The sequence below is a fragment of the Myotis daubentonii genome, chromosome 2 (assembly GCF_963259705.1).
Source record: "Myotis daubentonii chromosome 2, mMyoDau2.1, whole genome shotgun sequence".
In the NCBI taxonomy this organism is placed as follows: domain Eukaryota; kingdom Metazoa; phylum Chordata; class Mammalia; order Chiroptera; family Vespertilionidae; genus Myotis; species Myotis daubentonii.
In genome coordinates this window covers 197910687-197926240 of record NC_081841.1, presented here as the reverse complement: position 1 = coordinate 197926240, position 15554 = coordinate 197910687, and the positions used below count along the sequence as shown (strand labels likewise).

At 37.4% G+C, this 15554-nt stretch overlaps 1 protein-coding gene across 1 annotated transcript in view; it reads right to left on the bottom strand.

The window, feature by feature from the left end:
- Window positions 1–15554, bottom strand: part of LOC132226786 (disintegrin and metalloproteinase domain-containing protein 18-like) — an 89241-nt gene that overhangs the window by 17404 nt on the left and 56283 nt on the right. The window contains exons 16-17 of the mRNA XM_059681220.1: window positions 14164–14353; window positions 12389–12469 (exon numbers count right to left, since the gene is read on the bottom strand). Of these exons, the coding sequence (XP_059537203.1) occupies window positions 12389–12469; window positions 14164–14353 (271 nt within the window). The remainder of the gene's footprint in view (window positions 1–12388; window positions 12470–14163; window positions 14354–15554) is intronic.

Below are 15554 nucleotides of genomic sequence, written 5' to 3'. Positions count from 1 at the left end.
CAATAAAATTATGTACATGTCATTCACAGAAGAAAGCATATCATTGGGTGATGTTAGAATTTTTCCACAAATATTATATCAATTTATTTTCAAAATATTTGCTTTTCCCACTTCCACATTTAATTTCTTTAATTTCTACCCAAAATATTGCAATAAAATTACCATCAATTGACTTGGCCACTTTAATTTCTTATCCCAGCCCTTCTTAGAAATTCAATACCATTATGAAACAATATGTGTTTCATTTTAAGTGAATATATTTTCCAAACTAATATAACATAGATGCAAATTTTTTTTCAAATGAACTATAAAATAAAACTTTTTGAAAAGCTTGCATCACTAACCGTTTACATTCTGTGCAGTTTACATGTTATTTATGCTTTTTTATTTGAATGGTTTATTAATTTTCATTTTAAAGTAAAACAAGTAAAATTTTGTGAAATTAAAAAAAATAAAATATATAGAACTGAAAGAGTCCTCACTAACTTACACCCCCCACTGCTAAGCATTTTCTGCATTTCATTCATATATATTCATATATAAACATCGATACCCACATCCACTAACATACATCAACACACATTCCACACATTCATGGTTTTTTGCCAAACTAATACCACTAATGTTATACCATGAACCTGTTTTCCTGTCTTTCTGTATAGACATAGGACTGGCATATTTAAAAAACAGACTCATAATATTAAATTGTATAGATATTTAATATAATTCTATAGATGCTCTGTCCTTTCCATTTACAAAATAAATGGATAATACTAATAAATTGTTTGTGTTTGAAGGTTATCCAAATTTTAAAACCATTTCACCTACATATAAAAAAGTGATTTCAGAGGAGATACAAAATGGCAGCAGAATAGATGGACATGTCCAAAGACTTGTCCCAGAGCAAATAGCACGAGCAGCTGAAACAAATAACATCCAAGCCAAATTGGCAAAGGACACTCAGCTGGTGAGACAGTTTGTAGCCAGAAAGGGCAGAGGATCCCTGGAGAAAGGTAAAATTAAGGTTCTGGGCAGGAGAGTCTGCCAGGCCTCTGAGCCCAGAAGGTTAAAGGGAATCCGCACAGCACCAAGCTGCATCCCTGGGGACAGGTACAGCGTCTGACTGTGGAAAGAAGGCCCACAGGACTGATGGAGGCAGGGGATTCTAGATCTGGGTCCACAGTCATGAAAGGCTGAGCTCAGAGGGGGCAGTCTTAAGGGCTGACCAGACCACACAGTGCCAGCAGGAGAAGCTCACAGAGGGGCAGTCCTTCCCCTCTCTGTGGCCTGTGCTTTTCTTCACTGAACCTAGTTCATAGGACCTTTCGGATACAGACACTTATCCATGGCTGAGATGCAGGAGAAGGTGTGGACTTGTGGAATCTGGGGAGAGGTGGGCGTCCAGGAGAAGAGGCAGCAAGTTGGGCGCTGAGTCATACCTGAGCCAGGAGCTGGGCAGCCATTTTGTCCTGAAGAGATAGCCCATCCCTCCAGTCTCTGGGCAACCAATACAACTGCACCCAGATTCCACCCTGAATTGTACAAAGGAGTAAAAATAATCTGAATACAGTGGGGCCTTGACTTACGAGTGTCCCCACTAACGAGTTTTTTGAGATACCAGCTGTCTCTCAGCCGATTTTTTGCATTGAGTTGACACAGTAATTTGAGTTAACGAGCTTCTTAATGAGCTCCTTAATGAGCTGGGTCTCTGAACGAATTAAACTCGTAAGTCAAGGCCCCACTGTAGTCCCTGAGAGTCCACAGGGACCAGCCTAAAGAGAGACCTTCAGTCCCAGCAACAGGAAACTGAGAAATAGTACAGTCCAGAAGACTGGGTTCTTCAGCCAGCCAAAGGAATGACACTTCACTTTTTCATTTTTATTTTTTTAATTATTATTTTATCTCTTTTTTTTTCTTTGTTTTCCTGTTTTTGTTTGTTGCTTTATTTTCTATTTCTTTTTCCATTATTTTCCCATCACTCTATTTTATCTTATTTTTATTTGCTATTTTTATACCATTTTTGAAATCATTATTTTTGTAAATTTATTATTATTATTATTATTATTAGTAGTAGTAGTAGTAGTAGTAGTAGTAGTAGTAGTAGTAGTATTTTCCTCTCATCCTCTTTCTTCTTATCCACTTATCCCCTTTCTACTTCCTCTATACTGAATTGAGGTCCTCCCCATATTCATCCAATTCTTAACCTTATTTTCTGTATATAAGCCCAGCCTCTACAGATTCTGCCCCCACACTCTTTGCTGGGTGTTTGGTGTTTGTATTTTTTTGGTTTGTCTATTGGTTCTGTGGTGTTTCCCCCAATATATATATATATATATATATATATATATATATATATATATTCTCCTTTTTCTTCTCTCTCTTATCTTTTTCTCTCTCTTCGATATCATTTGTGCTCTCTTTTCTGTCCCCTAATTCTCTTTGCTCAGGTGGTCACTTATATTGGGGTTATTGATGTCGTGAGTACATTTGTGCTTTGTTCCATCGTGTTGTGTCTTGTCAAGGTGAATTTTATCCTGTCTGGCCAGGTGCTAGAGAGTGAGCCACATAACCAGACACCTGGAGAAGAAACTCCATCCACGAATAGGTCAGTAACACTCCAGACCCAAATACAGAGGTAGAAAGAAGGTAGCAGTGAGGGAGAGAACATGAATGAGTGAGGGAGCAAAAGAGGAGTATGTGGTCAGGTGGAGTGTGTGTGTGTGTGTGTGTGTGTGTGTGTGGCACAGTTAGATCCTGCAGGACCTCCGGAGGCAGGCTAACTGGGCTCGCCTAACTAGGCAGCCTCTACTACCATTGCAAACAGTACCAGGAGGCCAGCTTGTCCTCAGAGGCTTAGCTTTTTTGAAAGGGAGAGCTGCTGTAACTGGGAGCACAGCCTCACCTCCACCCAGGGTTCCCTCTGATAACACATGGGACTCTATAGCCACCCCTGCCAGGGACCTGATACCTCAGCTGTGGCCCTAAAGTCAACGAGACTCCAGCCAACCCAGGCACAGGCTCCAGCGAGTTCTGAAGCATGCTCCCCTCTGACAAGCCCAACTCTTTAGACCAGGGTACTGCCACCATGTGAGCAGCAGACATGTGAGCAGCCTGCCTCTGTCCAAGGAATAGCAGCCCTGCAATCAGCCCACTCCAGGCCTCAGAGCAGCAGCCTCACGTGGCCTACCCCTATCCAAAGAGCAGTAGCTATGTGAACTGCCCACTTGCCCATGTGAGGAGCAGCCACCATGCAAGCAGCCCACCCCATGTGAGGAGCAGCAACTGCGCCCAGCCCACACCCTGCACCTGTCCAAGGAGCAGCAATTGCGCAAGCAGCCTGCCCCCATCTGAGGAGCAGCAGCTGCATGAGCAGCCCACCCCCATCAGAGGAGCATCAGCTGTGTGAGCAACACATCCCTGTTCGAGGAACCACAGTGCCACGAATAGCCTGCCCCCATTTGAGGAGCAGCAGCTGCCCAAGCAGCCTGCACCAGTCTGAGGATCAGCAGACACATGCAGCCTGCACTTGTTCGATGAGCAGCAGCCAGGTGAGCAGCGCGCCCCTGTCCAAGGAGCAGCAGCTGCATATGCAGCTCACTCCTGCCCAAGGAGCAGCAGCTGCACAAGCAGCGTGTCCTCTTTCCAAGGAGCAGCAGCCCTGAAAGCAACCTGCCCCTGTCCAAGGACCTGCAGCCTCACAAGCAGCCCATCCCATCTGAGGAACAGCAGCAGCGTGCATCCAACCCATCCAAAGAGCAGCAGCCATGTAAGTAGTCCACCCAGGTGAGAGGAGCAGCTGCCAAGTGAGTAGCCCACCCCCATCCAAGGAGCAGCAGCCATGCACAGCCTGCCCCATCCAAGGAGCAGCAGCCTCATGATCAGCCCACCCCTGTCCAAGGAACAGCAGCTGTGAGAGCAGCCTCCCCCATCAGCCAGAGGAGGCACCACTGCTGTAAACAGCACCCACCAGAGGAGCCACTGCCAACTGAGGAGCAGCCACTACTGCGACTGTCCGAGGAGCAACTGCAGCCCAAGGAGCCACTGCCACCCAAAGAGCAGCCCCTGTACAACTCGACATCTAGATTAGTCAGAGAGACCAAAAATGGGTAGACAAAGAAATCCCAAAGGAAAGAAAAGGACTCACCAGAAAAGCAGCCAAGTGAAACAGAGGTGTGCAATATGTCAGAAAAAGAATTCATAATAAGGGTCATACAGTTCATAAACCGGACGGATGAAGAATCAACAACTTATGTAAGAATCAAGAAGAAATGGATGAAAAAAAAATCAACAACTTATGTAAGAATCAAGAAGAAATGAAGAGTGATATAGCTGCAAAAAAAAAAAAAACCATGGAAAGTTTCAACAGTAGACTAGAAGTGGAGGACTGAATTAGTGAATTAGAAGACAGGGAAGCAAAACACACCCAAATTGATCTGAAATTGGAGAAAAAAATTAAAAGACAGAAGGAGAGCATAAGGGAGCTATGGGACAACATGAAATGAAGCAACATACGAGTAATAGGGGTGCCAGAACAACAGGAAGAGGACCAAGGTTTAGAAAACCTATTTGAAGAAATAATGTCAGAAAACTTCCCTGATGTGGGAAAGAAAAAAGTCAGATAAGCACAGACAGTACCAAACAAGATGAACCCGAGAAGACCCACACCAAGACTCATCATAATTACGATGGCAAATGTTCAGGACAAAGAGAGAATCTTAAAGGCTATAAGAGAGAGAGAGAAAATTACATACCAGGGATCTCCCATTAGATAATCAAATTATTTCTCAACAGAAACACATCAGGCCAAAAAAGAATAGAAGGAAATTTACAAAGTGATGCAAAGCAAGGGACTGAATCCAAGAATACTCTATCCAGCAAGGCTATCATTCAAAATTGAAGGGGAAATAAGGAGCTTCACAGAAAAAACAAAAGCTAAGGGAGTTTATCTCTACCAAGTCAGCAATGCAAGAAATGCTAAAGGGATTGGTGTAAAAAGAAGAAATAAAAAGTTAAGAGGAACACAGGCACAAAAAATAAAAATGGCTACAAAGAAGTATCTATCAATAATAACATTAAACATAAATGGACTAAATGCTCCAATAAGAAGACATTGAGTGACTGAATGGATAAAAAAAACATGACCCATATAGGTGCTGTCTACAAGAGACCCACCTCGGAACAAGGGACCCACACAGACTGAAAGTGAAAGCATGGAAAAATATCTTTCAGGCAAATGGAAATGAAAAAACAAGCTGGGGTAGCAATACTTATATCTGACAAGATAGACCTTAAAGTGAAGGCCATAACAAGAGATAAGGAAGACCACTTCATAATACTAAAGGAATAGATACAACAAGAGGATATAACCCTGATAAACATATATGCACCCAATGCAGGAGCACCCAAATATATTAAAAAAAAATCTCCTGGAAGATATCAAGGGAGAGATCGACAACAATACAATCATAGTAGGGGACTTTAATACACCACTGACATCACTGGATAAATCCTCTAGACCAGCAGTTCTCCACCTGTGGGTCGTGACCCCTTTGGGGGTCAAATGACCCTTTCACAGGGGTTGCCTAAGACCATCGAAAAACACATATATAATTACATATTGTTTTTGTGATTAATCACTATGCTTTAATTATGTTCAATTTGTAACAATGAAAATACATCCTGCATATCAGATATTTACAGTACTATTCATAACAGTAGTAAATTTAAAGTTATGAAGTAACAATAAAAATAATTTTATGGTAGGGAGTCACCACAACATGAGAAACTGTATTAAAGGGTCGCAACATTAGGAAGGTTGAGAACCCCTGCTCTAGACAAAAGAATCTGCAAAGAAACAGCAATCCTAAATGACTCACTAGATCATCTGGACTTAATTAACATCTTCAGAGTATTTCATACCAAAGCCCAAAGTCACGGAATATACATTCTTCTCAAGTGCACATGGGACAGTTTCATAAATAGACCACATATTAGATCAAAAGGAGAGTCTCCCCAAATTCAAGAAGATTGAAATCCTATCAATCATTATCTCAATCCACAATGGCATAATATTAAAAATAAACTACAATAAAAACAATCCAAAAAATTCAAACACTTGGGAGATGAATAACATGTTATTAAATAATGACAGGGTTACCAAAGAGATCAAAGAAGAAATTAAAAACATCCTGGAAACTAATTCCAATAAAAACACAACAATCCAAAATCTATGGGACACAATGAAAGCAGTCCTGAGAGGGAGGTTTATAGCTCTACAGGCCTACCTCAAAAAAACAAGAAAAAAATGGTAATAAATCATTTAACTCCACAACTCAAAGAATTAGAAAGAGAGCAACAAATAAAGCCGAGAAGGAGCAGACAGAAGGAGATAATAAAGAGCAGAGCAGTAATGACTGACATAGAGGCCAAAAAGAAAAAACAAAAACAACAACACAAAAGATCAATAAAACCAAGAGCTGGTTCTTTGAAAGGATAAACAAGATTGATGAACCTCTAGCCAGGCTCATCAGGAAGCAGAGAGAGAGAGGACCCAAATAAACAAAATCAGAAATGAAAGAGGCAAAATAACAACAGACCCCACAGAAATACAAAGGATTATTCAAAAATATTATGAACAACTCTCTTCTAACAAACTAAACAACCCGGAGGAAATGGAGATATTTCTAGAAAAATACAACCTTCTAAAACTCAATCAGGAGGATTCTAAAAATCTCAATAGGCCGATAACTATGGAAGAAATTAAAGCAGTCATCAAAAAGCTTCCAGCAAACAAAAGCCCAGGACCAGACGGCTTCACAGGGGAGTTTACCAAACATTCAAGGAAGAACTAAAACCCATCCTCCTCAGACTATTCCAAAAATTTCAAAAGGAAGGAACACTTCCAAGCTCATTCTATGAAGCCAGCACCACCCTAATACCAAAACCAGATAAAGACAACACAATGAAAGAGAATAACAGGCCAATATCCTTCATGAACATGGATGCCAAAATCCTCAACAAAATTGTAGAAAATCAGGTCCAGCGGTACATCAGAAAGATCCTACACCATGACCAAGTAGGACTTATCCTGGGGATGCAAGGATGGTACAATATCCACAAATCAATAAATGTGATACATCACATAAACAAATTGAGAGAGAGAAAGAAACACATAGTCAATTGATGCAGAAAAAGCATTTGACAAAATCCAACACCCATTTTTGATAAAAACTCTCAGCAAGGTGGGAATAGAAGGATCATACCTCAACATAATAAAAGCCATATATGACAAACCCACAGCCAACATCATACTCAATGGGCAAAAACTAACACCATTTCCCCTAAGAACAGGAAAAAGACAGGGATGCCCATTCTCACCTCTCCTGTTCGACATAGTACTGGAAGTACTAATCATTGCAATCATACAAGAAGAAGAAATAAAGGAGTCCAAATTGGAAAAGAAGAAGTAAAACTGTCCTTATTCACAGATGACATGATACTGTACATAAAAACCTTAAACACTCCATCAAAAAATCATTAGACTTAATAAATGAATTCGGCAAAGGAGCAGGATACAAAATTAACACCAAGAAATCTATGGCGCCAAAACCGGTTTGGCTCAGTGGATAGAGCGTCGGCCTGCGGACTGAAGGGTCCCAGGTTCGATTCCAGTCAAGGGCATGTACCTGGGTTGCGGGCATATCCCCAGTAGGAGATGTGCAGGAGGCAGCTGATTGATGTTTCTCTCTCATCGATGTTTCTAACTCTCTGTCTCTCTCCCTTCCTCTCTGTAAAAAATCAATAAAATATATTTTTTTAAAAAAAGAAAGAAATCTATGGCATTTCTATAGACCAATAATGAACTTACAGAAATAGAGACTAAAAAAGCAATCCCATTTACCATACCACCAAAAACATTAAGATACCTAGGAATAAACTTAACTAAGGAGGTAAAAGACCTGCATGTGGAAAACTACAGGACATTGAAAAATGAGATAGAGGAAGACATAAACAGATGGAAGAACATACCGTGTTTATGGACTGGTAGAATCAATATCATCAAAATGTCCGTACTACCCAAAACAATCTATAGATTCAATGCACTCCCCATTAAAATACCAATGGCATATTTCACAGACCTAAAACGAACTTTCCGAAACTTCATCTGGAATAAAACAGGAGACATCTTTTGTGGGTCAGCAAAAATATTTGCATTGTCTATATGCAACATCTCTAAATGTATAACCTCTCACATACATTTTCTTTCTACTTTTTGAAAAAGTATTCCAGCAGCTCATCCCTCCCATTAAATAGAAAAACAATGTCATATTAGAAAGAACATATTTTCTAGAATAGCAAATCTCTATGTATTATAATTTCATCTCTTTGTAATGATGGTATAGCTCTGTATCTGTATTGCAATTTTTAGGAAAAAAAAAAAAAAAAAAAGCTGCCCTAGCTGGTTTGGCTCAGTGGATAGAGTGTAGGCCTGTGGACTGAAGGGTTCAATTCCAGTAAAGGCACATGCCCGTGTTGTGACCTTAATCCCCAATAGGGGGCATGCAGGAGGCAGCCAATCAATGATTCTCTCATCATTGATGTCTCTCTCTCTCTCTCTCTCTCTCTCTCTCTCTCTCTCTCTCCCTCTACTTTCTTCTCTGTAATCACTAAAAAATTTTTTTAAAAAATAAGCTAATGCATACAATCCCTCAGGGATCTCAAAGTCAAAGTAGCTACACAAAACACAAGTTAGAAGTGAAAGGTGAACGGTATGAAAAAGTACAAAAATGGGCAAGACTAAGTGTGTGTGCAGGATTAAATACTTTTACATAAGTTTGGTATAAGAATAAAAGAATAAGGACAATAAAAAATGTTAAAATTACAAGGTAACTAGTTATAAAAAACAACAACAACAAACACACACACATAGAAACAACAAAACAAAACAAAAAAAGCAGTTATACCCTAGAATTTCTTTTTTATTTGATCAAGGCAAAATAAGGGAAGGAATTTAATAGTAATTCATTAAAAATGAAAGGCAATATATAAAGGGATAATTCAAGAAATAAATAATAGGTGAAAGAATAAATAAATCATAATAAATCTAGACAACATAGATTTACATGATTTAAACCATGGTAAAAATGAGCTATTAAGCCATGAAAAGACATAAAGAAACCTTAGATGCATACTGTTAATTGAAAGAAGCCACTCTGAGAAGACCACATACCAAATGTTTCCAACTAAATGACATTCTAGAAAAGATAAAATTGTGAAAACAGTGAAAAGATTAGTGGCTGCCAGAGGTTAACGTAGGGGAGGTATAAAAAGGGGGAGCATAGAAAAATTTTAGTGAAAAAAATTTGATGATGCCATAATGATAGGCACATGTAATTAAACAGTTGTCCGAACTCCTAGGATATCCAATACAAAAGGTGAACTGTAATGTAAACTTCGGACTTTAGGTGATTATGATGTGTCAATGTAGGCTCATCAATTGCAACAAATGCAACACTTTACTGTATAATGTTGATAATAGGGGAAGCAATGTATGTGTGGGACCAAGAGATTTATGTAAAATCTCTGTTACTTCCCCCTCAATTTTGCTATGAACCTAAAACTGCTCTAAAAATAGTTATTTTTGTTTTTTAATCCTCAACTGAGGATATTTTTTTCCCATTGATTTCCAGAGAGAATAAAAAGGAGGGTGAGGGAGATAGAGAGAAACACTGATGTGAGAGACACATCAATTGGTTGCCTTCTGCATGCATGATTGAACCTGCAACCCAGGAACATGCCCTTGACTGTAAATCAAACTCAGGGTCCTTTGGCTTGGGGGCAGATGCTCTAACCACTCCTAAGTGTTGAATTTTCAACAGGAGTGAAAATATAGTTTTGGTAATAAAAAAGGTATTTCGTGAATGGACAATGAACAACACTAATTAACTGCCAACATATCACAATTAATGAAATTTCTGAATAACTACATGCTCATAAAATTGAATTGTAATCCTATATAATAAAAGTCTAGGTGGCGTCATGCCCTCCTGCAATGCCCTCATGTGACGTTGTCAGAAGATGGTCACCACAAGATGGCCACCCTCATGTCATTACAAGATGGCCACCAAAAGATGGCTGCCACAAGATGGCCAGCAGGGAAGGGCATTTGTGGGTGATCAGGCCATCAGGGGTGAGGGGCACTTGGGGACAAACAGGCCTGCAGGGAAGGGCAGTTGAGTATGATTGGGCTGGCAGGGGAGGGCAGTTGGGGGTGATCAGGCTGGCAGGGGAGAAGTTAGGTGTCAATCAGGCTGGCAGGGGAGCGGTTAGGGGGTGATCAGACTGGCAGGCAGAAGAGTGGTTAGGTGCCAGCAGTCCCAGATTGTGAGAGGGATGTCTGACTGCCGGTTTAGACCCAATCGGCCTAAACTGGCAGTCGGACATCCCCAAGGAGTCTCAGAATGGAGTGGGTGCAGGCCAGGCTGAGGGACACCCTCCTCTACGTGCATGTATTTTGTTCACGGGCCTCCAGTTGTAAATAATAGAGTTGTTGAGATTTATTGAGATTTAAACACTGCTTCCCCTAGATTCAGTTAAATTTCATTTGACATTTTCATTACTTTTAAATAGTTTTCTTTTTAAAACATTTTAATTGTGAAATATAACATGTAGAAAAATACAAAATATAGAAATGTTATCTTAATTTATTTCTTATATGTCTTATTTCACAGTAAAAAACTTTATCAAAAGAAAAAATTCATTCAAAAAGTCTAATATAAAAATTGAGCTTAATAGTGATAAATTAAGAAAAATTTATATCTTATAAAACGAATAATCTATATCTTTGTTTTGAGATTTTATGACAGATATTAAAGCTGAGTCTGATAACAGATCACTGAACAAAGGAAAGCAAAAGATCAGGCCAACAATTTTAACTATAGGAAAACAAAACATAAAAAAAAAAAACATAGCCTGACCAGTGTGGCTCAATGGTTGAGCATTGACCTATGAACCAGGAGATCACAGTTAGATAACTGGTCAGGGCACATGCCCAGGTTGTGGGCTTGATCCCAGGTAGGGGGCATGCAGGAAGGAGGCAGCTGATCAGTGATTCTCATCATTGATGTTTTTATCTCTCTCCCCCTCTCCTTTCCTCTCTGAAATAAATAAAACTATGTTTTGTTTGGGGTTAATTATATATATATATTATGATTCAACTTATATGACAGTCTAGAAATGACCAAAATTATAGGACAGGAGAATATATTAGTGGTTGTCAAGCACTGGGGGGTGGGCGGGGCGGGGAGGAAGAGTTAGTGTGACTATAAAGAGGTAGAATGAGAATTTTGTAATGATGGTATAGCTCTGTATCTGTATTGCAGTGGTCATTATACATTCTACACTTGTGATAACAGGGGCATGGAACTATGTGAACATACTATACTCATCTTAATTTCATAGTTTTGATATTGTACTATAATTATTTAAGATGTAACCATTGGGGGAAACTAGGAGAAAGGCATATGACACATCTTTATACTTACATCTTTGCAGTATCCTGTGTACATATAAATACCTCAAAATAAACAATAAAAAGAAAAAAATAACCAGTAAGATTAAACACACACACACACACACACACACACACACACACACACACACAATATAGCTATCCTCTTTGTTAATAGCCCATAAAAAAATTTGAAGACAATATACTGGCATTTTATATCTTCTAAATCAATCACTTTTAAATTTATAAGTTGAATATTGACAAATTTGATAAATATAGGATCATTCATATAATGTTGACTACATACAAAAGACCAAAATTATAAATTTTAAGAAGTGAAAATAAAATTAAATATGAAATAATGACAAATTTGTATTACCAGATTAACATAGATAAAGCAGTTGAGAAGAAATAAAAAGTTTTTACATGAAAGTATATTTCCTATTAAAAACCTCTTCATAAAAAACAAACAAAAAATTATTTAATATGGCAACATGCTTTTTAAGTATACTAACTGTAAAATAATATACAGCCATAAATTTTAGTTATGAAGACTATGAGGATGAACAAAATATGTTAACAATATAAAATATGCATTTATTTGCATTAAGAAAGAATAAATGTTTTTAATTTAAACATGATACTAATTTAAAAGTTGAGGGTGCTTACAATAAATTCAACACACAATTGGTGTATAATTAGTTTAATAGTGTTTGAATTTCTTAGCTGATTTTCTTTATGTTAGTTAGCTAGTTCTAGGCAAGCTCAGTTTAAAAGTAATATAGACTCTCAATTCTTTCAAGTAAGATATATTTTTTACTTTGAATTATCCAGAAAAATAACATGCAGTTTAGAACTACAAGAAGAAAAGTCACTTACCCCATTCCCTTTGCATTTCGTAGGGGCATTACAGTTAGATTTCTTTAAATCAATTTCTCGGCAGGTTTTATTTTCACAATACTGAAAAAAAAATCCAAACATAGTATTTTGTAATTATTTGAAAATTTGATATGGAAAAAAATTGTTATCTATGCATAACACATGCTCAAGTTGAGATTTTTTATTCCATATCTGATTCTAGTACAATGACACTGGCATACCAATACAAAATTCTAAACAATATTAAATTTAAGGAAAAATTATGAGGGTGTTTGCTTTAACATGGCTTATGTAATGATATCATATAATTTTGGTTTTGGCTTTTACAATTGTTAATGTTGTGTTGTAAATAATTGGTTAGGTTAATGTTAATGATTCTCCCCTCAAAAATTGGAAGAAAATGTATTAACTTTGTTTGGCTTTCAAACATGAATTAATATTTTGGATTGTAAATTATCATGAGTCTTTGTTATAATAGTGATCAGAGTTATCTGGCAAGATAAATATTTTAACTTAATTTGTATCCATTATAAAATCCCTGTTATGTCTAAGTGGTTAATCCAGGTAATTAGTCATGTGGACATGTGACTCTTTGCCTCATTTATCTTTTTTTATTAATTATCCCACTAGTTTATTTTCTTTTGATTTCCCTAAAAATACACAGGGAATGAACACCAGGAAGTGGGATCATTAAAGCCATGTTAGAAGCTGCCTATAGAAATAAGTCAGTCAGAAAAAGTTAAGAATCATATGATTTCACTCTTCTGTGGTATAAAAAATTAAAAGCAACAAATGAACACACAAGAAAAGCAAACAAAAACTCACAGACATCAGTATGGAGGTTACCAGAGGGAAGGAGGGTGGGGTAGTAGCAAAGGGTAAAGGGGGCCAATATATGGTGACGGAAGATGATCTGCATCATAAAAATGTACCATTGAAACCTATATAATCTTATAAACCAGTGCCACCCCAATAAAAAATAAAAAAGGAGCTGCCTACTACAGCAAACAAGTTTTCCAAGGGGATAGGATTGCTGAGCCTTGATATAAGAATTAGCTAATTGATTCACCATGTCAAGGTTTCATTTTATTTTTAATTCAGCAAGTGTTGAATGCCATTTACATGCAACATATTGATTTATAATTTCTTTAAGTCTCAGAGGCCTTATGTTTTCTGAAATGTGTGCACTCATACTTTCAGGTTAATTAAGCCTCTGAACCACTTTTGTTCTCCCTTCATTTTATGCTCTTATGTATGTACAGATGCATGTGTAAATGCTCATATGTATGTACAGATGCATGCATACATAAGCTTGTACATGATAACTGTAACAATGCTTTCCCAGAACAGGCTTCTTGTTTGCTTCTTCCAATCCTCTCACATTTACAATTTGGTCAAATACATAAGAAGATGATTTAAGAAATATGAAAGCTCAATTATGTTTCTTTGTGAAGCAGGGAAAATTGGAAACTCGGGAGTAGAATTTTATGCTTTAAAGCTGTTAGAATTCAAAGATCTAAAACAAAATCACCTGTCAGCTCAATCTTATGCTTAAAACACATATTTCCTCAGATAAGGACTGATGACAGGTTAACTGAACAAGAGTTATTGGATAACTGAGATTTGGTTTAATTACCTTGTCAATATCATATGGGAAATAAGTGACAGTACCAGGTTGCAATCCATTCAGTATAATTGTGATAGTCATCATTGAATATAGTATCAGATAATTACATACTTTATTAAAGCTAAAATACACAAACATGTTTTGTTACCATTTGTGTGCCACACACAGTACCGTCAGCCACATAGCCGTAATCTCTTCCATCTGATCTCACTGATAATCCAGTAGGGATGGATAAGCATACATGCCCTTGAGTATATGAATAAATTGCAGATTGAATATTATTTTTATAAGTATTTTTCTGTGGCCAAACACAAGCTAATTTTCCACAGAGAACATCCCTAGAAATGAAAAGCAGAAAATTTCTCATAATGTCTTCTTTTAATGATACCAAATCCCAAGTAAGTGTGATATTACATGGGTAGTAGCATAAATGTTATTTAATTGGTGGTATAAAGCAAGAAAAAAATAAGTCAAAATAACACCTTTGGTGCAGAACTGAATGCAATTTAACTAATTATTATTGCAGCAGAATTGAAAAGTACACACAGCTCAAATGTATAGACATGATGTCATTTCCTATTTCAGAAATAAAATTTGTTGTCTAGCCTACAGTTGTATTAGAGCAATCATCATATTTTATTACATTTTTGGGGGGAAATTCATCACCTGTCCTCACTTTGCTGTAGCTTGACCAGTCTGGTCATTTGTTACTCAAGATTTTCTACGAGTGGCTGATTGCCTTTATTTACTCTTTGTATATCATTAGAGCCTCCTCTGATTATGATCTTTACACAGGACAGCTCTGTAGTATACAGTCTTTTTATTTTTATCTCAAGATTAATCCAACATGTTGATACTTTCAATAGTTCTGTACTCCTCTTGAGAATTAAGAAATGTTTAAATCTCCTTTATACCACCGCATACCAAAGGCTGTCCCATAAACAGTTTATTTTGCCATTTATAATCTATCATTGGATAGAACATTGGCTTCCCTAAGAGGCTTATAAAATTTCTGGTCTGTGGCCTGGAAATAATCTATGTTATTTCTTGCTCTTGGAATCACTCAGCTCTATCAACTCTCATCCTCGATGGAAACAACCATTTCTTAGGTATTGATATGGTCTGTTGAACATTTCATGATTATTTTTCCAAAAGTCTCCCCTTAGGAAATTTATCCACTTAGGGAATTAATTTGTCTTAAAAGATCATTTTGGGTTCTTTAATATTGCCGGAATTAGCTTAACAACATCATTAAGTGAAGATTGAAATGAAATTGGGAGCCAAAACCTAAATCTCCTTCCACACTTCTCTCCCTACTGCATATTTTTTTCTAGTTTCTCAGATCTAGATATTTATGTATTTTAACTGTGGCTCCATTCTGTTTCTATGAATTACATCTTAAACCAGCTTTGCATGGAAGGTCTCTTTCCAGTGTGGCCCTGCGGTACACAAACTCTTTCTTCAAATTTCACTCAAATTTTGCATTTGTGGTTGAATTCTTAGTACTGCTTTTTCTTCTGAAAAGGGATCGCAATCCAC